The sequence below is a fragment of the Vidua chalybeata genome, chromosome 2 (assembly GCF_026979565.1).
Source record: "Vidua chalybeata isolate OUT-0048 chromosome 2, bVidCha1 merged haplotype, whole genome shotgun sequence".
In the NCBI taxonomy this organism is placed as follows: Eukaryota; Metazoa; Chordata; class Aves; order Passeriformes; family Viduidae; genus Vidua; species Vidua chalybeata.
The window spans coordinates 65,967,889-65,995,850 of NC_071531.1; the positions used below are offsets into that span (position 1 = coordinate 65,967,889).

The 27,962-nt window shown below is 40.9% G+C and overlaps 1 protein-coding gene across 3 annotated transcripts in view; it reads right to left on the reverse strand.

The window, feature by feature from the left end:
* Positions 1–453: 453 nt before the first annotated feature.
* The window catches only part of DCBLD2 (discoidin, CUB and LCCL domain containing 2), a 54,938-nt gene continuing 27,429 nt past the window's right edge, over positions 454–27,962 (reverse strand). For 2 of the 3 annotated variants that reach the window (XM_053935669.1, XM_053935667.1), the window contains 8 exons: positions 27,550–27,765; positions 25,849–25,973; positions 21,910–22,057; positions 21,350–21,520; positions 20,273–20,366; positions 18,774–18,823; positions 17,762–17,899; positions 12,689–16,711 (listed from right to left, as the gene is read on the reverse strand). In XM_053935669.1, the coding sequence (XP_053791644.1) occupies positions 16,269–16,711; positions 17,762–17,899; positions 18,774–18,823; positions 20,273–20,366; positions 21,350–21,520; positions 21,910–22,057; positions 25,849–25,973; positions 27,550–27,765 (1,385 nt within the window). In that variant the 3' untranslated portion in view covers positions 12,689–16,268. Of the gene's footprint in view, positions 527–12,688; positions 16,712–17,761; positions 17,900–18,773; positions 18,824–20,272; positions 20,367–21,349; positions 21,521–21,909; positions 22,058–25,848; positions 25,974–27,549; positions 27,766–27,962 lie in introns of those variants that run through there. The other variant, XM_053935668.1, reaches the window with a different exon arrangement.

Consider the following 27,962-nt stretch of genomic DNA (forward strand, 5'->3'; position numbering starts at 1 on the left):
TGTTAGAGATGAGGTTAAGGTTTAGTGAACTGAAATTAATGTCATAGATGCTGACAGTACTAGAAAGTGCATTTTTTTGTTGTTTTCCCCATTTTCTTAACCTAAAACAGATAAATAAAGGAGGACTTTTTTTCTCTTTTTTTCAAGGGGGGGGCTAAGTGGATAAGTGGATATTTAGTAAATGGAAAACTGGACAAAGGATTTCTGTTAACAGATGTAATCTAAATTTATATGGTAAAAATAGTCTAAAATAGATAAGTCAAATGGGGTATAGGTTTCTGGAGTTTGTTTATGATTTAGAAGATGACATGTGGAAGCATCTTCTGGGGTTCTTTAGTTCAGTTTTTAACAATGGCAAAAATATCTGGAGGGGACAAGATCCCATAATTATGAAAAACTTACCTGCAATTTAAATCTCATTTCTAAATTATAGGGACATTTATATTTTAATGTCAAAACTGTTGTGGTGGTTTTGGTTGCCATCTCCTTTTAGGATTGAACTTCATTAATGGATGTAACTCTGTATCTAGAAAGAGAGACATAAAAATTAATCAGGTGTTACAGAATATTTCAGTAGCACTTCAGTTAGAGAATTTTTCCAAGCCTTTTCCACGCCTTTCCAAGCCTTCATGTCCAGTATTTGTCTGCCTAAGATGGTTTTTTTTTGTTTCTTATCACAGACATTAGCTTTCATCTAATAATAAAGGGATGAGTCCTTCATGTGAAACAGATTAGCTTGATCACAGACCTCTAGAATCTGGAAAAGTTAGTTACATGCTGCATCTATTTTTATATTAACAGCTGTGTTACATGAAGATTATTAATATTAGTGTTTGGATGGTGTTGTTGTAGTGATGCACTGCAATGTAAAAATTTCCTCTCCTTCCTCTGAGAAATGAAACTCTAAGAGTAAAGCTAAAGACGGCAGCTCAGGGAAGGGAGGGCTTTGTAAGCTTTGATAATATAAAGAGAGGTTGCAGAGCAATTTGGAGTTGAGTTAGATCTAAAAGAGGAGAGCATTTGCTTTTGTCACATAAGAAGGTGCTGTCAATCCTCACTGGGAGCAGTAGCTTTGAAACAGCTGATTTGAGAAAAACCTCTAACCACAAAATGAGGGGAACAGTGGAAGGGGAAGAAGATCTGTTGCTGCTCTTGGGTGTGGAGGCAAAGAAATTTGGCTGAGCTGCTCAAGATGATGGGATATCCTAACACATGATCTGGAAAGCCCATATGATTTTGAGCAGCAGCCAAGTTAAGTAAAAGTCTCTTGGTTTTCAGTGCAGTCTGAACTACAGGGCATAGTTTTTGGGCTAAGGTGTTTTGACTGGGTTCTCTGTAATTGCATTATTCCCTACAATTCCAAGAATAATTTGGTTATGAGCTGGGAGTGGCTTGGGCAGCTGCCTTCAATTTGGTGGTCTCTTGTTTCCAAAAGAGGGATTGTGGAGCATTTTTTGTTCTCCCTGGGTCCTGATTTTTCCTTGGATTATGGAAGCCAGGCAGGGTTTTTGCTCATGTTCATGAATGAATGAAAAAGCTTAAGGAGGAAGTAGAAAGACTAAGGCGTATTAGGGATAGTGAAAGGGAATTAAGCTGGTGGAGTTTCACCCTTCCATCCCTGAGAGAAGCCCACCAGGAGTCAGAGGACTCCCCTGTCTCTTACCATCAGGCAGAAGGAGGAGACCTGGTAGATGAAGGGGAGTGGAAATGGGTCCCTACTCGGGGAGGTAGTAAAAATTCTTCCCAACCCCCATCACCTACGCAGGTGCCACTTCAGGATAGGTGTGAGGCCCTGGATCTAGAGAGTCAGCCAGATGATGCAGAAGAAAATGATCTGCCCAGTGAGCCTCCCAATCATACTTCATCTTGCAGAAGGATCAGCATCTCTGACACTAAACAGGAAAGCAGGGCAGTCATAGTGGTGACTCCCTTCTGAGGGAACAGAGGGCCTCACATGTGGACCAGACCCATCCCAGAGAGGTCTGCTGCCTCCCTGGGGCCTGGGTATGGGATATCACCAGGAGACTCCCTGGGCTGATTCAGACCTCTGAGTATTACCCACTGCTGATACTCCAGTCTGGCAGTGATGAGATTGAAAAGAGGAGCGTCAAGTGTCAGGGCAATTAAAAGGAACTTTAGGGCACTGGATCAAGTGGTTGATAGGGCAGGAGCAAAGTTCTGCTTCAGTTCCTTCAGTGGCAGGGATAAATGATGAAAGGAAGAGAACTCACCTTATCAACAAGTGGCTCAAGGGTTGGTGTCATCAGCAGAATTTTGGGTTCTTTGATCATGGGGCAACTTTCACAGCACCTGGCCTGATAGAGCCAGATTGGCTCCATCTGTCTGTCATGGGCAAAAGGATTCTAGCCCATGAATAAGTGGGGCTGATTGAGAGGGCTTTAAAGTAGGTTTGAAGGGGGAAGGGGATGCAGCTGGGCTGTCTGGAAGCAGGCTGAAGGGTGGTAAGCCTGAGATAGGGGAGAAATGAACAGCCCAGCTGAGGTGCATGTACACTGATGCATGCAGTATGGGTAAGTAACAAGAGGAGCTGGAGGCCGTGGTGCAACAGCTGAGATGTGATGTAGTTGCCATCACAGAAATGTAGTGGGATGACTCATGTGGCTGGAGCACTGCACTGGATGGCTACAAGTTCTTCAGGAGAGACAGGAAAGGGAGAAGAGGCGCAGGAGTGGCTCTTTGTGTCAGGGAGGCTCTCAATACCGTGGAAATTGAGATTAATGATGATAAAGTTGAATAGGTAAGAATCAGGGGGAAGGCCAACAAGGCTGACATCCTACTGGGAGTCTGTTATCATCCACACAACCAGGAAGAAGAGGTGGACAACTTGTTCCGTAAGCAGCCGGAGAGTGTTTTAGGATCACCAGCCTTGTTCTTGTAGGTGACTTTAACCTGCCAGATATCTCCTGGGAACACAACACAGCAGAGAAGAGGCAGTCCAGGAGGTTTTTAGAGTGTGTGGAGGACAACTTTGTGTAACAGCTGGTGAGCAAGCCTGCCAGGGGAGGGACTATGCTAGACGTGCTCTTTGCAAACAGAGATGGCCTGGTGGGAGATGTGGTGGTTAGAGGCCCTCTGGGGCATAGTGATCATGAAATTATTGAGTTCTTGTTATTTGGTAAAACAAGGAGGGGCATCAACAAAACTTCCACATTGGACTTCTGAAGGGCAGACTTTGGCCTATTCAAGAAACTTATTTGGAGAGTTCCTTGGAAAGCAGCCCTTAAAAACAAAGGAGTCCAGGGAGGATGGATGTGCTTGAAAACAGAAATTTTGAAGGCACAGGAACAGACTGTCCCTGTATATCAAAAGATGAGCCAATGAGGGGAAAAAAAAACCAACCAAACAAACAAAAAAAAAAACCACACCAAAAAAACCACACCAAAACCATCCACAAAAAACAACAACAACAACAACAAAAAAAAACAAAAAACAAAAAAAAAAAAACCCCAAAAAAAAAAGAAACTGAAAAACTTCTGGCCTGGCTGGGCAAGAAAAAGAGGGTGTACCACCATTGGAAGGAGGGTTGTGTATCTCAGGAAATGCTTAAGGGAGTTGCTAGGTCATGTAGGAAAAAAATTAGGCAAAACTCCAATTAGAACTCAGTCTGACCACTTCTGTGAAGGACAATAAAATTATTTTTATAAATACATTAATGGAAAAAAGGAAGGCACAGACAACCTCCAATCTCTATAAGATGTGGAAGGGAATTTAGTAACTAAAAATGAGGAAAAGGCAGAGGTACTTAGCACCTTCTTTCCCTCAGTTTTCAACATTAAGTTGAGTTATCCTCAGGACAGCTGTCCTCTTGGGTTGGTAGATGGTGTCAGGGAGCAGAGTGGTCCCCCTGTTATCCAGGAGGAGGCAGTCAGAGACCTGCTGAGACACTTGGGACCAGATGGGATCCATCCCAGGGTGATGAGGGAGCTGGCAGATGAGCTTGTGAAGCTGCTCTCCATTAATTACCAACAGTCCTGGCTCACTGGTGAGGTTCCAGAGGACTAGAAGCTGGCCAGTCTGATGTCCATTCACAAAAAGGGTGGGAAGGAGGATCCTGGTCATTTTAGACCAGTCAGCCTGACCTCAGTACCCAGTAAGGTTATGGAACAGTTTATACTGAGCGTCATCACACAGCACTTACAGGATGGCCAGTGTATCAGACCCCGTCAGCATGGGTTTAGGAGGGGGAGGTCCTACCTGACCAACCTGGTCTCCCCTTATGACCATGTCACCTGCCTGGTAGATGTGGAGAAGGCTGTGGACATTGTGTACCTGGACTTCAGCAAGACATTTGACACTGTCTCCCACAGCACTCTCCTGGAAAAGCTGGCAGCCCTTGGCTTGGACGGGAGCACTCTTTGCTGGGTTAGGAACTGGTTGGATGGCTGGGCCCAGAGAGCGGTGGTGAACGGTGCTGCATCCAGCTGGTGGCTGCTCACCAGTAGTGTCCCCCAGGGGTCCATAGTGGGGCCAGTTCTGTTCAGTGTCTTCACTGATGATCTGGTTGAGGGGATTGAGTCCTCCATCAGTAAATTTGCAGATGACACTAAGCTGGGAGCATGTGTTGATCTGTTGGAAGATAGGAGGGCTCTGCAAAGGGACCTGGACAGGCTGGATGGATGGGCAGAGTGCAATAGGATGAAGTTCAATAAGTCCAAGTGCCAAGTCCTGCATTTTGACCACAATAACCCCCTGCAATGTTACACGCTGGAGACAGTGTGGTTGGACAGTGCCCAAGCAGAAAGGGACCTGGGGGTACTGGTTGACAGCTGACTGAACATGAGCCAGCAGTGTGCCCTGGTGGCCAAGAAGGCCAACGGCATCCTGGCCTATATCAGGAATAGTGTGGCCAGCAGGACCAGGGAGGTCATTCTTCCCCTGTACTTGGCACTGGTGAGGCCACGCCTTGAGTGCTGTGTCCAGTTCTGGGCCCCTCAGTTTGGGAAGGACGTTGAGATGCTGGAGCACATCCAGAGGAGGGCAACAAGGCTGGTGAGGGGCTTGGAACACAAGCCCTGAGAGAAATGACTGAGGGAGCTGGGGTTGTTTAGCCAGGAGAAAAGGAGACTCAGGGGTGACCTTATCACTCTCTACAACTTCCTGAAAAGTGGTTGTAGTCAAGTGGGGGTTGGTCTCTTTCTCCAGGCAACAACAGACAGAGGGAGAGAACACAGTCTTAAGCTGCGTTAAGGGAAGTTTAGGTTAGACATCAGGAAAAAATTCTTGACTGAAAGAGTGATTGGGCACTGGAATATTCTGCCCAGGGAGGTGGTGGAGTCACTGTCCTGGAGGTGTTTTTTAAAAAAGACTGGATGTGGCACTCAGTGCTATGGTTTAGTTGATGAGGAGGCGTTAGGTCATAGGTTGTACTTGATGATCTCAAAGGTCTTTTCCAACCTAGATCATTCTGTCATTCTGTGAAAATATCCTGGAAAGCTTGTATTTCAGAGAGCTCTAACCAAAATATCTAGTATGTACTATGTACTCTGTGAACAAAAACACACAGCATGAAACAAGATGAAAAGAGGCCCTTTGGTTATACTCCTATGCAATTGCAGCTATTGTCACTTTGCAGTAAAGTGTCTAAAATTATCCCTCTCAAACCAGAACAAGGCCTGTGAAGAAAATGAAGTTTTCTACTGTGTCAAAGCTAGCTACCCAAAGTTCTTTGCTTTTTTCCCTATGGCAGTTCCTGTCGGTAATGAAGACTCTTGTGTTACCAGTTATAATACTGGAAGATTCAGGGTTTAAGATTAGGCCAAAAGGTCTTGAGATTTCTCAGATAATTTATATGAATCCCTGGGCTGTCTCTGGGCTTTATGTCACTATAATTAGTGACAATGAACCTGAAAACACTGGAAAATAAAATGTGTCCAAGAAACCAGAATGGTTAAGAGAAAAAATGAGGAAGTAGTACCTGCCCACAGTGCTGGTTGTCATTACCAGTTAATTAGTGGGGAGAGTGTGGAGCCACTGTGCTGCCTCTGAGGTGAAATGTGGCACTTATTTAACAGTGAAGAGAGAGGCTTCACACCAGCTCAGGACAGTTGTAACATCTGCAGTTAATAACCCTCCTCCCCACAGAGGCTGTGCTGGGGCATCTGTCACAGAGGCAGGGGACAGCGGGGCTGTGTCTCCAGCGCTGGGCGGAAGGAGGGATTCAGTGCTGGGTGCCAAGGACACTCTCCAAGGAAATGCACTGCCACATGCTTCATCCTGCTGGGTGGCAGAGTGTGCTTCCAAGTTGTGTAATTCAATGACAGTCAAATGCATGGGCTGGCTTTTGCCGGCCTGTGTGGTGCCATCCCAGTGTGGGGCATCCAGAAATTGAAATTAGAATCACTAAAACTAATAAAAGAGTAATCAGTGAGCCACCATCTACACCTCACACCAGTGCTTATAGTCAGATTTCTGTCCTTTAAGCTTGTTGACATGAGGCCTTTGATCATGGAAAGCCTTTGAGCAGGCTTTCTTCATGCACTGCCATTTCTGGTTGTGCAGTTAATAAAAATTGATCCTGAATGAAGCTGATGAGCTAAGAAGAAAAGCTATGGATAAGATTTTATCTCTGCATATTCTTATTACTGATAAAATGAATTCAATACAAGAACTGCTTAACGTGTATAAATTGTGCCAATGGGTTTTAAGCTGTAGCTTGAGGCATTTATCCTTCAGATTTCTAAGTTTGTAACTTCACCTCAGGCAACCTGTGGAAATCCAAGTCTTAACTAACAAGGTCAAGCGTTTCTTTTCAAAGGGTGGTAAGAAAATGAGAAGGCAGAGCACAAGCCTGTTGGGCATTTTCATTTTTCTTTGCTTTTTGGGGGTTTGATTGGAATGGAGTGTCTCACACGATGTAAGTAAATAGAGTAAATTTTGTAATTTGGGACTTGCCCTGAAACTTACTTTTTCTGTCAGCATTTCCACACCAACCTAACAGGTGACAGTGATCCTGTCATAGAAGTAAATGAAGTGTGAATGTGTCAGGTGTAATTTTAAGTGTTCTCAGCTGTTGAAAGATTATTTTCCATAATTAATTGGATAATGCTGAGCTCTTGGGCAAAATATATTCTTTTCCTCTGGGGGAGTGGTATAATTTTAAAGTTTCAGGCTCATACCAGAGGTGAGTTGTCCCTATGTAACATGTGTGATCCTCACTGATGAGTTAAGGGCCTGGATTGATCTGACATTTTCCAGGCATTAGCACTTTCCTTCTGTAGTAGGAAGAATACGAACTCTGTGCTGTGCTTATTTTTGAGGCCTTTTGAAGACAGTTTTTATTTGAATATAGTTATATTACTGAACAAATGTACAATAATTTCTCATCATAATACATAGTATAAAGTGCTTTTTTGTATAAATAATTATGTTCTGAGCTGAACCTATTCAATATGAAAAGCAAAAATTCTATTTTTATTTTTAAGCGGCAATAACCCACATTCAGAATTCAGGCAATTTTTGACTCAGTGGGGTTTTTTTAAGTATTTGCCATTGGATACTTTTACAGTTTATACAGTCACACTTTTACTTTACTAATTAACCTCCAAGTAGCTGGTAAAAAAATCCACTTGCTTCATGGAACTGTAAATGCTGTGAGGAAATAAACTTCAGTGCAGGTGTACTAGAGAAAAGCTGATTAAAACAGTGCTAATTTTATATAATTGGTCGTATAGAAAAATAGGACTTCACATGCTGTTTTTCCTCATTATGTGAGAATAAGAGTTTGGTTTCATTTTGCAAAACTTAGTAATACTACCTTGAATTGGATCTACATATATCATCTAACTACATGTAACTAATTGTATGTAATCATATTTACTGTGTACTTCTAAACAAGTACTGAATATACATTATTTGTGCATGTTTCTGCAGATAAAGGCTCAGTTTTTTTAATTTTAAATTTCTGTTTGGCTCTAGATGCAGCTTCATGATTAGGAGACATGGAAAGCATCTGAGGTTAAGTCTGAAGACACACCAAAAAGAATTCCAGGTAAATATTTTTTTTAACCGTATGAATGAAGATATGAAAATATTTGTGTTTGAACTGCAGAACTTGAAAATAGTGACTTTGTCAGATATATCTTACCATGCAAAATGAAAGGGGAAAAAAACTTGTTGAAACAGTGTAAAATTGTATATACAGCTCCTCAGAACAGTTCAGTGTCAGTCTGCTGGCTCTGAGATGTTCTGCATCCAAGATCCTGAAAAAACGTGAAGTTTTATAGCTAGTTATGTAAAAAAACATCAAACCCTGAAGTATAACAGTGTTTTTGTGGGAAAACAGCTTCCGTGTACCTCTCTCTGCTTGTACCAACAAAGCAATTCATCACTACAGAGAGTTTTTAAACTGTCCCATTTATGAAGGAGTTGTCAGCTGGGATGCAGAGGATCATCTTGGGACTCATTCTTGCAGGCAGCTGTATTAGTTCTGGATATCATGTGACTGTCTCATTATCATGTGAGTTTAAAATCTGATACAGATGCAAAGAAATGAAAACTTTTGAAATACTCAGTAATGATTTCAGTCTTTTGATGCTGACAAATGTAGCATCTGCCACTGTTTGGAGTGAGAATGCTGCCAGTGAAGGTCCTGGTTTCATGAGAGACATTTGGTTTAATAAACAGCATTCATTTCTGTTTGTTTGCTTTATGCAGAGACCAGTACTTCATGATTACGGTTTCATCTTCCTGTCCTGTGTTGGGAAAAATGCTGTAAAATATGCATAGAAGCATAAATTATTTGTTTTGCTGAGAAAATATAATTGACATACCATTGGTTATAATCTGCTGTTAGGAACTGGAATTTTGTTGGGTCTTTTTCCTTCACATCGAAGTTGAAATTAAAGTTGGAGTTAAATTTTGATCCCATTTAATTTTGAGAAACAAGGATAACTGTTGAAGTAACATTGCACAAAGTTGCCTTTAATAGAGATGGCTTAGAAATTTCGGGATTTTTCTTCTATGTTTGGATATTTTGTTCTAAAATTGTAAAACCTGAAGACAAAAGCAGAGGCTTCTTTGAAGTATTTTGTCTCAGTGTCTGGAGAATATTCTAATTTTTGTTCTGCAAATGCAATCCTGAATAAATTCCAAATATATTCCATCATGGGTGTTTTACATACACAAGTGAGTTCACACATTTCTCTGTATTTTATTATTTTGATGTTATTTCTGATACCGAATATTGTTTTGCGTTCACAAAAGGAGCTAAAAACAAATTCTGGATCTCGACAAGATTCCTGGGAATCAGTTTTCGCTGCTGTGTCAGAAGACTGAACATCACAAACCAGCTCAGGACAGGTGCTGTTTCCACGTCTGGATAAGCTCCTGTTCAAGGTACTGCTACCTACTAGACTGCAGTGAATGTAAAATATACATTCCTGATTCAGTTCCCATGCAAACTCTTAGCTTTGTCAGGGGATCTTCTGTGGGGTGGAGCTTTGAGATGGATTTCCCTGGACCTCAACTTACAGTGAGCCCCTAAAGAGAAAGATTTTTCAATTTTCAAAAGAAACGGGAACAACATAAAGAGGAGAGAATCGCAGTTAAGGCAAAACAAAGAAAGACACGCTAAACCCCACATGTTCCTGTGGTGTTGGTGTCAGCTCTGTCCTAGACCAAATAGTAGAATTTGACCTGTAGGTAATTGTAAAAGCCCTCTGTTCTTATTTTTTTTCTGGTCAGTTTCCTTTTAGTGTATTTTGAGTAACACTCCACACTGGTTTCAAACTCTTTTACAGGTACCAAGTTTTCCAGTGATGTCTGTCCATTTTTCATCTTTCCATTAAATTGAGTTTACTGCGATAGAGTGGAGCTGACTTTTAAAGTAAGGTTGGTTTCAGTCCCTTTGAATTATGAAGGAGTACAAAATATTTTTGCTTATTTTTATTTGCATCAAGCTCTTAATTACTTTCTTTATTGCCTCTTAGAGGTAATGTGCAGAATTTGTCTGCGTTTTGATCCTACACTACAAAACACAAATTTAACATACCCTCTGCTCTGTCTTCTTTGTAGCCATTCCTCACTTGCTCCTAATAATTGCTATGGAAATTTCTTCTTGTCTCTTTAGTTCACAAAATGCAAAGCAGATAGCTTTTAATGACTTTGGCAGCTAAGAAATGTTACTGAATTATTGGCACAAGGTTTACCTTTTAAACTGTTCCCTCCAAGATACTACAAGCCTCCACTGAAAACAGGACTGCAAAATTTTGTAGTCACTGGCAGGTCAGGGAGTGCAACCAGCTTCTAAAACCATTAACAGGGACATATGTGTTGGGACAGTTGTTCCACTGCACTTCTCTCCTACCTGCCTCCACCTGCCTTCCTTCTCTTAGCAGATTCACGAGAAGCCTTGGCAGAGGCTGCACTTCAGTGCTTTGATGACATTGATGGCAATTAAGTTTTGATAAATCCTTTTTATTATCCTATCATGAAGGAATTGATGCTTTCTGTATTGTCTATGAGCCAAAACTAAAAAAGCACAGTCTTCAGGTGTTTTTTTTATCAAAAAAGCCCAAAAGCAGATGGCCAGGTGAGGGAAACCCAGCAGAGTGCTTCCCACTGCAGAGCAGCAGAGAGGATTCCTCTAGGAACCTTCCATTCTGCTCTAGCTTATCAGGTATTTTGGAAAAATGTGAAAGACAAAAGCTTAGATTTCTCTTCCTGTAGATTAACTGGCTGCAGTGGAGCCAGCTGAGCTCTTCTCAGAGGGGGATGTGTTTCAGTTAATTATTTTTCCTCGCCTCTGCAAGCATTTAATGTCTTGGTCATCAGAAAGTTGGAAAAAAAAGGCATGTATTTCTTTGTGAGCAGGCTTAAGTGAAGCAAGTATAGGAAGAGTACAAAGAGGTTTTACATGCACAAGAGAGGATTCAGAATTTCTTCAACACATGAAAAATCACTCCCAGAATCAGCTTAGGTATTTTAGGTAAGTGTATTCATTATGCTGAAGGATGAGGAATACCACAAATCTTGCCCCACCCAGAAGATGAGCAAGACATGAGGAACTTATCATACTTGGAAGTGCCTCCTTATGAGAAACAAGATTCTAATCTTGGATATTCTTTCAGCAGAGAGATAGCTGCTCACCTCAACTGCAGGTGACTTTACTGGATGATCCAGTGCCTTCTCATCCCACATTCACAGCTGGGTGATTGTGTGGTTTTTGATGGAGGGAAAAAGAAAAAATCACTATTACTGAAGGTACAGCAGTACAGACCCTTGAATCCCTTGAAGTACAGATCTTTGAATCTATTTTTGAGAGGTTATAAAGGGAAGACGTAGAAGGGCTTGAGACAGACCTATGTCTGTGACTTCTGAAAGAGTATTTTAATCCTTGCTTTTCTATCATCTGGTTTAGATAGGGATCCATATACATACAGCATTATTTTTTTTTAACTAATAAAACTCAGTATTTTTGCCTTGTTTCATAAAGCCTCATGTACTAGCATAGTCCAGAATGAAGGAGCCTTCCTGAGCAGATTTTGGCACTCAGCCTGTTGTTGCCAAAGGCTGTTTTTGGAGAGCTAAAATCTCATGAAGTTGCAGCATGTTCAGGAGCAAGGCAAGTGATCTGCAGGCACTTAGAAAATTATTTAAGATTTCACAGTCTATAAATAATTTTTATGTATTGTGGCCTGCAGCCATCCACCTTGTCCTTCAGCTGCATCCTGACCAGCTTGGACTCTGTCTTGAATCAAGCACATACAAAGGTAAAAAAGCTAAAAAATCATAACATTATTTGATTTTGGTTTTAGGGAGACTCTGATTGTGCTGTAATTTGATAATACAGTTGTGGGTGTGGTTGCTCTAGCTCAGGTCAGCTTGCAGACAGGACACTTAAAAGCTGTTCTAATCTTCTGATATTTAAACATGAATATAAGTAGGAGTCCTTCATCCAGTTCATGTGCAATACTGTCATTACATGTGCAAAAAAATTGTTTCCTTTCCTTTTCCAAGGCACCAGAGACAGCCTCGGTATGAACTTCTGGCTATGCAGAAGTTTCTAACACTAGTCTCAAGTTTTATATCCCTTTTTAGATCAGAATTTGGTTACTGATCATGTGGTTTCATAAAAGTGATAGCTGTGCATCTCTCCAAGTTGAGCCACACTACATTTGATTACATTATTAACAATTGTTTTAATTCTTACCTAAGGAACAGACAGCTCATAAAGCTGACTGACACTGGACTAGCACGTGCAGTAGAATTCCTCAGTGCTTATCTTCCCACCTGTTTTAATTGTGTGCATTTCTTTGATGTTTTAAGAGACATTTGAAGTGCCTGGTAGAGCAACAGGAGTTTCTTCCAGCTTGCAACGAGACATTGTTGAACTCCCACTACACTGACTCATAAAAGAGTAATTAATTATGACTGAGTTCTTTGTATGAGGCACTGCAGTGCTGTAATTCATATGAAGAGGAGGAAAAAGCATAAGCAGCATCAGCTTTACTCAGTAACTGGCAATAGCCATGGTCTGGTTGAAGACTGAACTAGCAGCCGCTCCAGCAGTGCAGAGGGCTTGTGCTGACTGGGGACAGAACCAGCCTACCTGCTGCCAGGAAACTCTTGGAGACTGGGCATGACCCCGTGTAACTCACAAATAACCCTGGAATTTCCATACTGCGGATGAATTAGATACAAGGTAGGTGTTAAGTGCAAACATACTGAGTAATAGGTATGTACAATTTATTTAAAATACTTTTTAACATATAAACCCACCTCACTATTTATACAGTCTAAGTCCTAGCAACATATACAAATACTGAGCAACTACAATACATGCTGAGGTAAGAACATACATTCTGGGAGAATACTCAAGCCAAACAAGATTGAAATACATTTTATATACATGTCTTCACATATAAGAGAGACCCATGAAATGTACCTTTGCTTTATTGTACAGGGAAATTCTAGTCTTAGTGTCATGCAATTTAAACCCAACTGTTACATGTTCAAATGTATCTTAGCCCTAGCAGAAAACATGTCCAAAGTCTGAAGCAAGAGCAAAGCCTGGGACCAAATTCCTTCCAAAAAGGGGCTTAAATTTAAAAAACACCAATTTCTTTAACATGCTTCTCAAATAATGAAGTTGCCCTATGTTTGCTAAAAAAGAACCCACTGTAGAGAAATACAGTGGGTATTACAGTGGGAAATAGCTTAATTCTTACACCACCTTAGCCTTCAGCTATCCACAGTTCTACCATTCCTGGGGTCTGCAGTAAAAATTAATTCCTGGTATGTTATTTATACTGACATCACTTAATTTTTATGGTAGATTATTTTTTTTAAGCCTAAACTGGTACAGGTTGAGAATGGAGAGGATTCTTAACTTGGCTATAGCTGTATTGTCACATCTTAGTGGAAACTAACAACTTCCTACTCCTTGAAATAAAACCAGCTCAGATACAGATAATTTCAGTCACAGTTGCTGCTGATAGCTAGGAACAGTCACTTACCTGTTTAAGCAAAACTATGAAGATTGCAGACTAGTTCTGTCAGTCAGAAAAAGTTGCAGTAACATAAAAGTACAATCATAGGCAGGAATTTGCTGTTCACAAATGCGTCTTATTTACCATCCTTACATTCACATTTAGGCTTAAGACACCAAACTCTAAAACAAATAATTACAAATGTCATTCTCAATGAATGATCAGAAATTACATAACCGGGCTTTAAGGTAGCACAGAGAATATTCAGCATCTTTCTTGGTGACAGGGACAGTGGGAATGAGCACATCCTCAGTGAGTTTGCCCACAGCACCAAGCTGTGAGGTGCAGTCAACATGCTGGAGGGAAGGGATGCCATCCAGAGGGACTGGACAGCCCTGAGAGCTGGCACCTCCTGGAGTTGAACAAGGCATTGTCACCTGGATCAGGGCAATCCCAGGCTCACAGACAGGTTGGGCAGAGAAGTGACTGAGAGGAGCCCTGCAGAGAAGGACTGGGGGGTGATGGTTGATGAAAAATTCAACATGAGCCAGCAATGTGCTCTCACAGCCCAGAAAACCAATGGGATCCTGGGCTGCATCAAAAGGAGCATGGCCAGAAGGGTGAGGGATTCTCCTCTGCTCAGGTGAAACCCTACCTGCAGTGCTGCATCCAGCTCTGGTGCCCCCAGTATAAGAAGAACATGGAACTGCTGGAGCCAAGTGCAGAGAAGGCCACGAGGCTGGTAAGAGGACAGGAGCACCTCCCCTGTGGAGACAGGCTGGGAAGGCTGGGGATGTTCAGCCTGGAGAAGAAGAGGTTGTGTGGAAACCTCATTACAACCTTCCAGTACCTGAAGGGACCCATAGGGAAGCTGGAGAGGGACTCCTTGTCAGGAACTGCACTGACACGACATGGGGAAATGAGTAGAGAGTGAAAGAGGGGAAGTATAGGTTAGATAAAAGGAAGAAATTCTTTACTGTGAGGATGGTGAGGATGGTGGTTGCTCAAAGAAATTATAGATACCCCATCCCTGGAAGTATTCAAGGCCAGGTTCAATGGAGCTCTAATAGAAGATGTCCCTGCCCATGGCAGGAGATGATCTTTAAGGTCCCTTCCAACCCCAGCCATTCTATGATTCTATGTAATACCATATTTTAGATGCTGAACAGGCCACAAGTGATTTTTGACTCAAATTTATATACAGCCCCTGTGCAAACAGATTTTCAGGAGTAAGTGAGGATGATGTAGTGGTGTTAAGGCATGGTGGCAGCCCCTTGAACAGCACTGCAGCTTCCATTCAGATGTTGTCCATGGCATTTAAGGACCTGGGCAGTAAACAAGGCTTTGAATTGCATCACTAACAGTAACCCCTGAAGCCCATAAAATGGGCTACTGTGTAGGGAGGGAGTCCACAAATTCCAATAGTGCTGTTAGAATAAAAATACAGCATTTTTATAGAGGGGTTTTCTCCTACTTAGGTAAGAAAGCTGTGCTTTTTTTTCTAACAAGATAAAAAATGGCAAATATGCCATTCAGACTGTTTTCATTTTGTGATTACCTAGCAAAAATGAGTCAACATTACCCCAGTAAATGACTGGCTGCAATGTTTTCATAGTACAGAACACTGGAACATTCAAAGGATGGAAATTTCAATAAATAAGTCTGAAATGGACACTCTTTGGAATAGTACTGGTTCTTTTGCAAAGGTTTTGGAATCTTTCACGCTTCTAATAAGAACAATCATAAAAAAGCCCTAAGGCTAAATTTGGCAGTTGTGCTAAAACGTACCATAGGTGCTAAATGCATGTCTAACACAAACTGTGCACCATTAGAATATCTGTGTGCTTCCTTAAGCACTCACAAAAGTATGTACAAATCTGTTTTTGTAAGCTCACACCTGAACACAGAATAATGGACACTCTGGGGGAGGGCAGGGCAGGGCCTTTCTCAATTCAAGTCACCTCCAAGACCTGAATGCTTCTTGCACTGAGCATCAGGGAAGTCTGACCTGGAGGCAGATGATATTCAAGTGGCCCTCAGAGGCATAGGGAATAATGTGAAAGCAGTGGCCAGGTAGTTTGCTTGTGTCAGTCTGTGCCTCCTGGATCCCTAGCAAGGAATATGACTGAGTGGCTTAAGGAAAGGAGGCAGAAAAGAGATTATACAAGACAGCAGCTTCTAGTTTTGGAAGGCTAACCTAACCAAAAAGGCAGAAACCTTCTGAGGAACACACAGCTGAAAATTGCCAATTCTGTTAACAAAAGCTGAAATAATGCAATTCAGAATCAAAACTATTTTATGCCATGAAGCTAAAGGGATTTTTGCCATCAGTCCTGATAGCAGCTTGTTAAGTCCAAAGTTGTGCAGACATTTTACAATAAAAAGAAGAATCTTAGAAGCTGTAGTGCTTGCACAGAAATTAAGAGCTTTGGGTATTGAGATGGGTTTTTTCCCCCCAAAAATAGTACCATTAGGAAGAAATAACTGGCTCTTCTACTTAAACTGTTTCTCCCAATTTATCACTCACATCTATGAATTACTGGAGCTAATCATGAAGAGTTCTTCTCTCATGTCTGACAGACAACTGTACAGTAGTAATAAAGAAGTCCACGGTTTTGCAGGAGACAAGCTGTTAATTGTCATACAGCTTAAGGAAAAGTAGAATTACTGTTTTCCCAGATCTCCCATACCACATCTTTTGGTTCAATGTTGTATTATTTAAGACTAACAATACCAAAACAATGGAATTAAAAAAGTGAAACTGCAAGCTTTATGGAACTGGCTTTTAGAAACAAGCCATCATTCTACCTTACTCAAGAGCTAACTTTGTTCATCCTTACTCACAGTGGGATGGGCCACGCTCTGTGGCACCTGGTACACAAGTTGGTCAGCACTGCCCGGCCCCGGCTGCCCCTTTGGTATATCGTACAGTGCCTGTGCTGAGGATGCACTGTCTGTCCTGGATAACAGTTTATTGCACATTCCAACCAGTGGAGGAGCTTGATTTCCTGCAGCTTTGAAGGTGGAAATGTAAGGAGCACCAAGAGGTGTGCTGGGATGGCTGGACATGTCCATGATTATTGGAGTCGCATACTCGGGTCTGGTTATGGGCAGTGGTTCGGCATAGGCGTGGTAAACTCCTTGGATGGGGGAATTGTAAGGGTCCAAGTCAGCATAACTGGCTTCTTTTCCTTCCTCTGGTTTGAAGGTTGATCTCTGGTGAAGCATGCCCACTATTCCCCCTACCAGGGGCTGAGCATATTCTGTTACAAGCACCAACAAAACATAAACACACTTACTGGGTTGTTTTACAGAGGCATCACATTAAATACAGCCTGTCAATAGTCTCCCACAGATCACTATCCTACATCAAACCAGTGGTCCGTCGCTGTCCACCACTGCCAATTGCTTTGGGAAAGGATTCCTTTCCACCCAGTAGGTGGTGAAGCCATTGAGATAGCCAAAACCAAAACATCCCATTTCTCAGCTTTATACTTCTTCCCAGATGGGCTGCAACTTCCCATGCTGCAAACCTGCCCGAAAACGAAGCTGATTGAAATGTTCTTCTCTTTACATTAGATTTATATAAAATTATTCTGCCTGGATCTGAATGAAAAGTGGTCCTTGGGGTAGAGGGTTTGTCCTTTGACGGGGGAAGCCTGCATGTAGTCTGAGATGTTTTAGCTCAACAGATAATCTGAGTTACAAAAGCTGGAGGTGAAAAGTCTGCCTAGCTGGGTAAAAACAGACAAGCAGCCAAACAAGAAATCTAATTCTGCCTGCAGTGAAGCTGTAATTCCTGCACATCTGCCCAACTCTCCCATCAGCAGGTAAGTGCAGAACCAAAGGCACAGTCAGTTATCATCCTCCCATGCCTGGCTCACCAGGGAAAGGGCATGTGCCACTATCCATAAACCCTCCTTTTCCAGATCCCAAGTATGATTTAATCCATATAAGTGAGGGTAGGGAATCAAGTGCCACATTTCTAATTTGTGCATAAAAATATTGTGATGAAATTATTTCAAGTGCATGAAAATATAACCAGAAGAATTTTCACCCTTTATGAGGTTTAAAAACAAGTAAAGAACCTTTCAGTAACTGCATTAACTTGGGCAAGTGTCTATCTATAGCACATGAAATGAGAGAACAGACACAAAAAAGCCTGCATTTTAAGAGATATTCCTATCCACAGAAGTCCTCATTTCTACTCTGTTCCCCTCCAAAACCAGGAAATAACTAAATGTAGCCAGATTCCTTACATTTTTTGGCATGTCATTCATATACATATATATAAAACATGGCCCACAAAGTACCTGCAGACTCTGTTTGCAACATTGTTGGGACTTCTCTTGGTCTTAGGTGACTGATTTCACTGCTGCTGTAGCGTACAGGAGTTTCTTCATGTTCTGCTGATTTGGTTGGGAAAAACTGCTTCATCCCTTTCCACCATCCTTCACATGGATTAAAAAAAAAGAAAAAAAAAAACACCCAAGATTGCATATATACTGTGTTTTAAGCTACTAAAATATTTTTCAGCACAGCTTGTATTTTGTTGAAGCAGGTAAAAGAACTCAATTATCACTATTTTGAGTAATACCCTAAAACGTCAGAGCTGTGAGCTATCACAGACATGTAGCAAATGAAAGTGATTAAAAGGTTCCTTTTCTAAAGGGTAAGACATATTTAAGACTACCAGTGAGCAGACACTGGGTGTGCAAGTTTTCAACAGAGGCCAGAGAAGCGAAGCACAGTCACACAGCAGTACCAACCCAACTGCTACAGCTGCCCTTTGCACCTGGGGCACAGGTGGTTGGTTTCAGGACCATTGCAAAGAGTTGCATGGTGCAATTGTCTGATCTTAAGTTTATGAGGCACAAGACAGTTGGATAGAAGATATACCTAAATCCCACATGCTTACTAGTGCAATGAAAACAACATTTTTGAGCCAACTTATACACTAAGATGAAAGATTTTCTTCCAGGACAAAAAAGTACCAAATAAATGGCTATCAAATGTATAGAGACATTCTTTACAAATTAATTTTCCCCCTCATAATATAATTAAAAGGTTTTCTATTTTGTTCACAAAAAGCCCTGAAGTGGTCAGATCTATTAGGAGACATGACATTTACTATTTCTGAAAAAAAGAAATCAGAGAAAGAAGCAGTACTTAATATAAGTTGGTCCAAAAAAGAAATTCAGTTTGCTACGCCTCCCTCAGTTAGCACTGGAGAAGCTTCTGCTAGTGGAAACTGTAACTGCAATCTGAAATACACATTGAACAAAAAAACACTGTGCAAATGGTTTCATAGAACCATTTTGTTACCTGCACGATCCCAGTAAGGTAGATCGTATGTGCCCTCAGTTTTTTTCTTGCTGTAAAAAAAAAAAAAAAAGAAAAGAAGGGTTATTTTAACTAGTCTGCTTATCAAAAGATGCATTAATTAATGCTCAGCAACTATCACCTTGGCTGTAACTGGTGATCAAATTTAACATATATACAAGAGAGAAGTCTCTCTTGTACTACAGACTCTCTAGGAAACACAGCTGCCTCCCTGTGTTTCCCTGTTACACATAGTAACTGCTTGGAAAAAATTTGCTAGTGTGACACTTTTTATTTTATGTCACAGTGTTCTTACTACTGTGTATGGACAGACTGCTTATAGGGCTCTTTTAAGGATGCTTTGCTACAGACTTAAAGATATAACAGTTTAGTTTTTTATCTTGGGACTACAGTCCCCCCCATTTTCCCCTGGGGCTGAGGGGTCTAAACAGGACTCATTTTCTTCTTGAAGACAGAGGGTATCACTATTTTCTTTTTAGCTCTCTTTGTTTCTTGTTATTTTTGTGCTGTTTGAAGCTGAAACAGGTCTCTCTGGGTCACTACTGCATTTTCTTAAAATGTAGTCTTTATTGCAGGAGATTTTGGTTCAGTCTATGGCTAACAAGAAAAGTCTAGCTAAAAGCTACTTTATTATTTCTTCTCACTTAAATATTTCTTCTTCTAACATTTTAAGTCTCGGACTATTTCTTTTTTACTATAAATTAAGGAGGAGTAATATTCTTTAAAAACCTTTATTTCTTGGAAAGGGTTAAACGTTCAGACTCCTTGGACGGCTGATATCTCAGTCCGGTGTTCCGCCTCCCACGCTGGGCATTCCCCCCCCTTTTTTTTCTTTTCTGCTGGCAAATTTCTAGGTGCTGCCAGGCTCTCTGTCTCTTTCCCTCTTGTGGGGGGGGGGGCAAAGGTATCTCTGCTCTTCTCTACCTTTCTGTCTAGGAGTTGGCTGGGTTCTAGACCCTCAGCCCCTCGGCCTACTTGGACAAAGCCGCGTGGCTTCCCCTCCCCCACCCAGCCCGTGGCTGGGCAGGAGAGAGCTTGCATTCTCTGACAACCGGAACCAAAGAGACAATTCTCCTGGGAGTTCTTGCTTTTAACCCCCTGTGTTCTCAGAGGCGTGTCTATACTTTCAGTGGTCACTCTAGGTGCTAATATCTAAACTTGACTACTGATTGGTTTGACCCAACTTCTTGGAAAAAATTTACTTCTATGTCAAACTACGACACGTATAAGCACCAGTAACCTGGCTTGCTATCACCAGTCTGCTGCTACCAGAGAAGCCAGTTTTCCATCAAAGCACTTCCAATGAAAAGTTACAAAATGCTGTTTTGTCCTCGCAAGTCAAGTGAATTTTTTCTCAGAAAGAATGCAATTCTTCCCACAAGTGCAGACCACAGAGTTCCCACAGCAATACATGCAGCATTTCATTCCCACACACCAGGCTAACATTCATTTAAAGCACTTTCATCCATCTATTCATTTACCGGTTTCTCCAATGCCACGCACAAACTAAGGTAAGAATCAGAGTAGTGAAGACCATCACCAGCACTGGAACCAGAACTGCTGCCAATGCCACATCTGAAAGCCATTAAATTAAGTAGTGTCAGACAGAAAGAGTTTCTCATAAATCAGTTTTTGATTTGAAAATTATTTGGGTAGAGCACACAGTTTTCACATTTAGTGTCTATCACACCAGATCCCCCAGCTAAGCTACTCTGCTGGATGCTCCCACAGCACAAACTTCAATTAACATCTGGCTCTTCTACATGCATGCAGAGCTGGTGGTTTTTGCAGGGGTTTTCACCAAAATTGACCAGTTTGTTTTAATATATGGTTTTTCTGTTACAATACAATACAATACAATGTATTCTATTATTTCTGAAAAAAATCCCTTAGTGCCACCATGTAAGTTCAAACCTCCTTTAAGAAGTAAATTCCACAGTACCTTAACAGTTAATCCCAATCAGTCTGTCCTGGGTCTGTGTGATCCCGTCCCCTGCCATCCAAAGGACACTTCAGCAGTGCCCACATCTGCAGTGACTTTGTTCCCTTTTCTGACCATTTTCTTTGATAAACAAAATTATTATGCCAGGTGACATTTTTCAAATTTCATGTCAAAAAAAAACTGCTCCAGAAAAGATTTGCTGTATCAAAGGTGTTTTGTTCTAAGAAAGTATTAAATAAAGCAGTTACACCTGATTAATTCAGAAGGGAAATCCAAGTTACAATTTCTCCTTCTGACAAAGTTTATTCAGTGATTAAAACGCTGTTTGAACAAGTTCTGGAAGATGGAACTATTATCTATCTATAAAATATATACTGTATATACCATTGTATTACATACATTACTTGGCAGATTGGTTTTGTTTCTTCATGCAGCATGCAACTGCACATCTTTTGTCATATATGTATTTAATAACTGGTAAATATTAGAAATAAAATACTGATCATCTGCTGTAATTTGTTAAGTTTTGAGAAAATTTCAACGCAGAAAGCATATTTAATATATGACAAAGCACTATAAGGAGTTCCAAACATTTCTACTCTTTAATGGTGGATACCTTTGGTTACACTTGGAGTCACTGTAGTGTTTTTTATTTCAGGTGTGAAAGTTGTTTTATCTGTCTGCAGAGAAGTCTTCACTGAATGAATGAAGTCATCCACAAAGTCAGCATTCTTCTCATCATTCTTGTTCTGAGGGGGTGCTGGCAAGGTGATTTTAGGAGCACGACCTTAAGAATAAAAGAATTTATAAGGTAAGTTCTTTGAAGTGCTAGTTTTCTGTATCTCCTTTTCAGGAGAAGACAGCTGGAACAGTTTGCAATAAAGCTTTTGTTCATGTTATATAATGAGGACCCTCCCTCAGGAATCAATGACATGGAAAGAAGTGATTGGCATCTTTTGACACACTTATTTTGTAAATTCAGTATTTTCCTGGTTAAGTGTAATAACTTCTGGATAAACTCAGAAATACCAGCTAAAGAAGGGTTATGCAGCCAAGAAGTACTTCAGACTCACTGCAATATACCCATGATATAACTTTTAACATTAGTAATTTCACTTACAACCTTAATAGTTTCACTTCTTGTCTTGCACAGTTGAAAGTTTTCAGTTGTCTTACCTATACTAAACTGACATCCTAGCAATTCTACTTTCATTGCAATTTTCTGGTGCCATTTTAAGGGGTTAATCCTAAAAAAACGTGCAATAATAGGTGGAATGAAATTATTGCGGACTTCCTGGTACAATTCAGTATTCCCTTGAAATATCTAGAAAAGAAGAGGAAAAAAAAAGAGAGAAACATTATGTTCTACAAATACAACAGCAATTGAGTAAGTACTACCAATTTTGATGTTTTACTTAGGAAGAATAAACAGTGAGGAATTCAATTCAGAACAGTGCTGCTGCCTGGACTTGTCCACTCCCTTGGCCCCATTACATTTACAACTAAATAAAACAAAAAAAGGTGTATGCACAGGTATGCGCACAGCTACACAGTTCAGAGTAAAGGTACTATGGAATATCCTACTGATGCTCCCCAGGCACAGCCTGCTGTTACACACATCTCACATGTTTATGGCACTGAGTCATTCCCACTCCTTCTTGGTATTTTACACTTACTCTTCAAATAGACATGGATAGCAAGGAGCTGTGACACTGTGCAAGCTGGAATTAAGTGGTGCCTTCACACAGCCCAGCAGTTCAGCACAGCCTGTCTGAGGATGGTATTCATTAGAAAGCACTGGGAGGCACCCTCAAGTGTGTAACCACACTGTCCTCTCGTGGCTGCTGCCTACAAGTGCTGAGACACAAACAGAAGAATTTGGGTTCAGAATGTGAAAGCTCTCCTCAGTCTCACACTGAGCCATAAGGTTCTGCAAGAGAAGGGTGCAGACTTTGTGTGAGTGACGAGCTCAAGCTGGTCCTTCACTGCCATCCTTGCACACAGAGAACTCATCAAAATTTCACAACACACAAGAAGTCTGGCTCAAGTTTAAAAACAGTGAGCGGAGTCCCTGTGAGATTCAATGTAAGCACACTGACAGATTTACAGCCAACCATGGGTTTTTCACCCCCAAGCTGCTTAAAACAATACAGCAGCTTGGCGCAGTACTCCCATCTTCCCCCTCCTTCAGGAAGACTGGTTTGGCACCATGTCTTTTGGTAGGAAGTGAGCTGCCTCTCCATGTTAAGTGCACAGCAGTGGGGCTTTGGGCCTATACATGCAACTCTGTGGTGCTGCTGCAACACAGGTCACTACTGGGATGACAGCAAATGAGTTCTTTCTTTTGAAGCACTGATACAGGCACTGCAAATCATGGTGGACACAATGCAAAACAGAATTATGGCACTTGCCTGAAAAAGTCAGTATTACAAGGAGTTTTCTCCTTGTTAATAAGCAATAAAGCACATTCTTAAAGACAAGCACTGCATTGTGCAACGTGTCTGCATAACATGGAGCAGTTAAGAGCTTTTAGCACATCTCTGATCAATACAAATGGCTGCTGTTTCAATTCTGATACACAAGAGAAGAGATTTCTGTATTGCACTGCTGAGTTTTTGAACAAAATGTCTAGAATATCCCTAGAGGCCTGAAATAATTATTCTTGGAACTATCCATTCAAAACAATGGATAGTTGTTTTGCTCTGAATTTAAGCTTGTTGTTCTTAAATATATTCAGCAGCAACAAATGAAGACACAGTAAATGTGGGGGCAAGCCTATGATGTTATTTTGGAAATAAATTAATAACACCAAGTAGTTGAAGTTCATGTGCCCACAGCAGACTGGGTTCCAATTTACAACCACTTTTCCCTTACTACTTTTTTTTTTTAATGACAGGCTTGTAGCTACAGATCTCACCAATTAATTTTTTTGTTTTGGTAAGGATGCAAGTGAGAAGCAAAATAGAGAGGTGACTTCCTGAGAGGATGCACCCAGCCTGAATTGCTGTACTGTATCCTTGCTCATGCTGTGCCTGCCAGAGCCCAGCACCAAAAGAAGGCACATCTGGCTGCCCAAGCAACACATGCAGATGTTACAGAGCAGGGACACAGATGCCAACTCTGAAAATTGAATCTCATGTCAGGTTTCTGTAACAGCAAGGACAAAAAGAATCAACACCAACCCCTACCTTCAAGAAATATAAACAGTAAAGATTTTTACTCCAGGCTTTTATCAGTCAAGCTTTTGATGTCCAGTGTTACAGAAGTAACTTAACTTTACCTGCAACTCAGTATTTTTTGTTACCATAAATTTTGCATTAAAAAATAATTTGCTTCTGAGCTCAATACAGCACTAACTTTTTAATAAGAAATCACTCTGACTCTTTTTATTATCAAACTCTTTCCATTTCCCTCTGTGCTGTTAAACAAAGCTTTTCCAACACTGCAACTTTCATTTGTCCTTTTTCCCCAATTCAAGCATTTACTCTTTTTTTAATCCATTATAAGCTAAGAAAAGTTTTTCTTGAGTACTACTAAATCTTTAAAAGGTATTTGCAAAAACACTACAGGAAAATCTTGGAAAAGCCTCTAGTCGCCTGAAAAAAATTAGGAATTCTAAACATGTTTCAAAAAAACAGGGACTAGCACCTCCCAGCTGGTCTGGCATGTTAAAAGGGAAAAGCCTGCAAGCAGATGCATCCAAAAGCAAATCTCTATCAAGTGAGGTGATGGCAGACAGAGAGAAAATCTGCTATTTTGATGTAGAAAAAGGGAACCATTTTTTTTCTGTCATTTAACTACAGCTGCCAGCTCCTGGGTACATATGATTCTTCATGCCCTGTCCCTTAATGACACAGAGAACACAAAGAAAGATCTGTTGCCTGTAATTTCAGGCTCAACAATTTGTTTCATTTCATGAGCATGCAAGAGGAACAATGCGCTCAAATTCAAGGCAATAACTCCAAAGTTTTTTAAAGAAAATTGTCAAACCAACACTGAAGCCTAAATCGAGGTAGCTTGCTGAGATCTTATTTTATGGCCAGAAGAGGGCACTCAAAACAAGCAAAATATGCTGTTTTTTCCCTTTTTTTCTTGAATACTTCACACCAACAGTCACTTTAGTTCACATGTAGGCTCAGACCCAACAGTAAATTCTCCTCCTCTCTTCCAAGAGTTTCCTACTGCAATTATGTTCAGTGTTCAAAAATCTCTTAATTTAACAAACTTCAGCCTTTTACTTCAAGAGGATGATATATCCTACCTTGAAATATTCTTAACCCAGAGTAAAGACAAGACCAAGGACAGCCAAAGTCACCATCCTTAAAACCTGTTTCTAAAAAACTACCAGACTAGTAGTTACAGTTACATGTGCTTAATACCACAGGCCTAAGATAAATTACATCCAAGGATTTTAAGAAAAAGAAGGAAAATCTAGTTCTAGTCACATTACTAAAAATCTTGTCATTTCTTTAATAAAATCTGATCTGAACTGGAAAGACAAGAATTTTCTTATTTTTACTGTCTATTAAGTATTGCAGAGCTGTAAACATGGGAAAATAAGATTATCTTGCTGCTAACATTAGGAAGTTTTTCTGTATAGCAAAACATTTGCAATCTGAACATACCCCTCCCTCTGCAAGGAGGGTTCTCTTATATAAGAAAATTAACAGTATTTGGTTAAAAACTAAGATTGACAGAAACATTAGAAAACATAAAAAATTATACAACCCATAACATTTACTTATTCTGTAACCTCAAGAGGATAAGAAAGCAAAGCTTAATTTTAAAACATATAACTTAGTTTAAAAGAAGTAGAATCATTCTTGAAGAGATGTAGTACCAGAAAACCTACCACTGTCAACAGGTGTTTCTTGTACAGAATATTCTCTCCCAGATAAATAATAAATAACAAAAATAACATCTGAATTTTAGAACTGTTCAAATCCTTACATATTTGCATATTTTCATATTTTATTCTGCTTATCTGCTGTTTACAGTTCAAAATAACATTGAAAATGAAAGTTATTTAATGATTTCTCACCATACCAAAATGACTTGTATTTACAACTGTGCAATCTCCTTAGAACATACCTAGAAAGCATGTGGTATTTTTACCTTATCTTTACCCATGCCAGGTTCTCTGTACACTGTCCACTTCTGTGCATCATCACTGTATAAAATTCTGTAGGCTGAGACATAATAGTAGTGTTCTGCTAAAGTTGATCCAGTAGTTATAATACCTGTGAAAATTGAGGCACCCAGTTAGGACAAAAAACTGGTACCACTTTGTAAAAATTAACAGATCAGTTTTTGAATCCAGAGTTGTATAGTGGAGAGTCTTAACTTAAGTTTATCCAGAGTGCCAGGGTCTGAAGCTTCAACAGTGACTGAAACTTAGTAAACTCATTTTACTTACTTTGTATTTTAATTTTCATGGTATAACCTTGCTAAGCCCTTCCTCTCCATCCCATTTCTTGATGGAAACAGCCCCTTCATTTGACCACAGCTCACTCCTGTCTCCAGCTGCTGACACAGCTCTTCCCTGCTCTTGTACTGCCAACCTCAAGGCACCATTGAATGAACTGCAGCTTCCTACAGCTGACGCTGCAGCAAACTCACACAGCAAAGCTGTTTTGGAAAAGCTGGTTAGCACAAGAATTAGAGGAGTAATGCAAAATCCAAGGAGTCCCCAGGGAGGTAACAACAAAGGCTGGTAAATCCAAGTTGCTTAATGACAGCAAGCCATGTTGTTGATAGCAGGGTGTGCAGCTGAGGTTACAGAGACCAGCTCAGGCATTTTGGAAAGAGACAAATGCAAACTGATCAGCGGAACATGTTTCACAATAGCCTTAAAGCCCCGGACTCTATGAAACACTCCACCTAAACCCAATTTAATTTTGATTTACATCGGATGACAAACATGCCCATTAACAACAGCCAATCCCCTCTGAAGGATTAAACCAAAAAACACTGGCACTGAAGGTACAACAGCTGCACAGCTACCCTGGAGATTAAACCCAAAATGTTGACGCCTCACGAGGATTAAACCCAAAATGACAACACCTCAGTGTTTCCCTACTTGGAACGGGCAATGCTGCGGTCAACGGGAATTGGCGAGCATGAGCTCGCTGCTCATCTCAGAACTGAAAACAAACCATCCAGAGCAGCCTGGGAAACAGCACCTCCAGCTGTGTCTCCAAATCAACACAGCTGCTAAAATCACCGCCTGTGTGAAGGAGCAGGGCCAAACCCAGAGCCTGGCCTGTTTGCTGAAGTAAGGCCCAGCAGAGACTGCTGGATGGGGGGCTGCAGTCCCCAGCTGTGGGCCCCACCCCCACTTGAGGTGAGGAGGTGAAGAGGAGGCTGCCAGCTGTTCTCCTGTGTCTGCTGCTTCCTCACACTGCACTAGAAATGCTCCTTCCCCTGCTGTTGGATTCGCTGCGGCCTTGACAGGCACTAGGGAAAACCCAGGAACACAAGTCAGTACACCTGCACCAGGGGTACCAGTGGGCTAAGCTGACTGGAATTTGATCTGCATCTCCAAGGAGACAATGAGCAGGAAAAAGGAAGAATCAAGGATCCAATAAAACCACAGGAAACAGTTCAACAAATTCTGATGGAAGAGATGTCTTCTACTATGAAACTACACCTCTTCAGCTCCAGGCTCCTCAGTGTATTATGAGGACATGGAAGCAAATTAAGTGTAATGATAATTAAGTGCCACCTGAGCTTTATCTAAGGCCCAGCACTGGAAAAAAGGATATCAGAAACCAAAAATTTTGAATGCTGCTGAGAAGCCACATCAGATTCACTTACCTGTTATTTTCTTCTCTTTATTCAAGTCAATCTGCAACCACTGATGTTCATCACTGATAAAAGCAGCCCAAGGAGGTCCAATCCTTTTTAGTCTGGCATTTTCAGGCTTCCAAATGTTTACTTGTCCTGTTTGGTTAGGCCACTCAAGAACAGATGATGATGTGATGTGGGAATCAGGAATCACCCCAGACTCCATCCCCAGTGTCCCATAGCAACCTGAAAAACAGAAAAGGCGAGGATTGCAAATGAGAACTGAAATTATGCTGCTTGAATTTTAAGCCTTTACGTGCAAATATTAAATTGCCATCTAAATTTATTTCTTAATAACAATACTGACAAAACACACTGTCTTTTGCTTTCTAACAGGGATGCTAGAACCAAACTAGTCACAAGAATGCCATGATTTGTGCCTG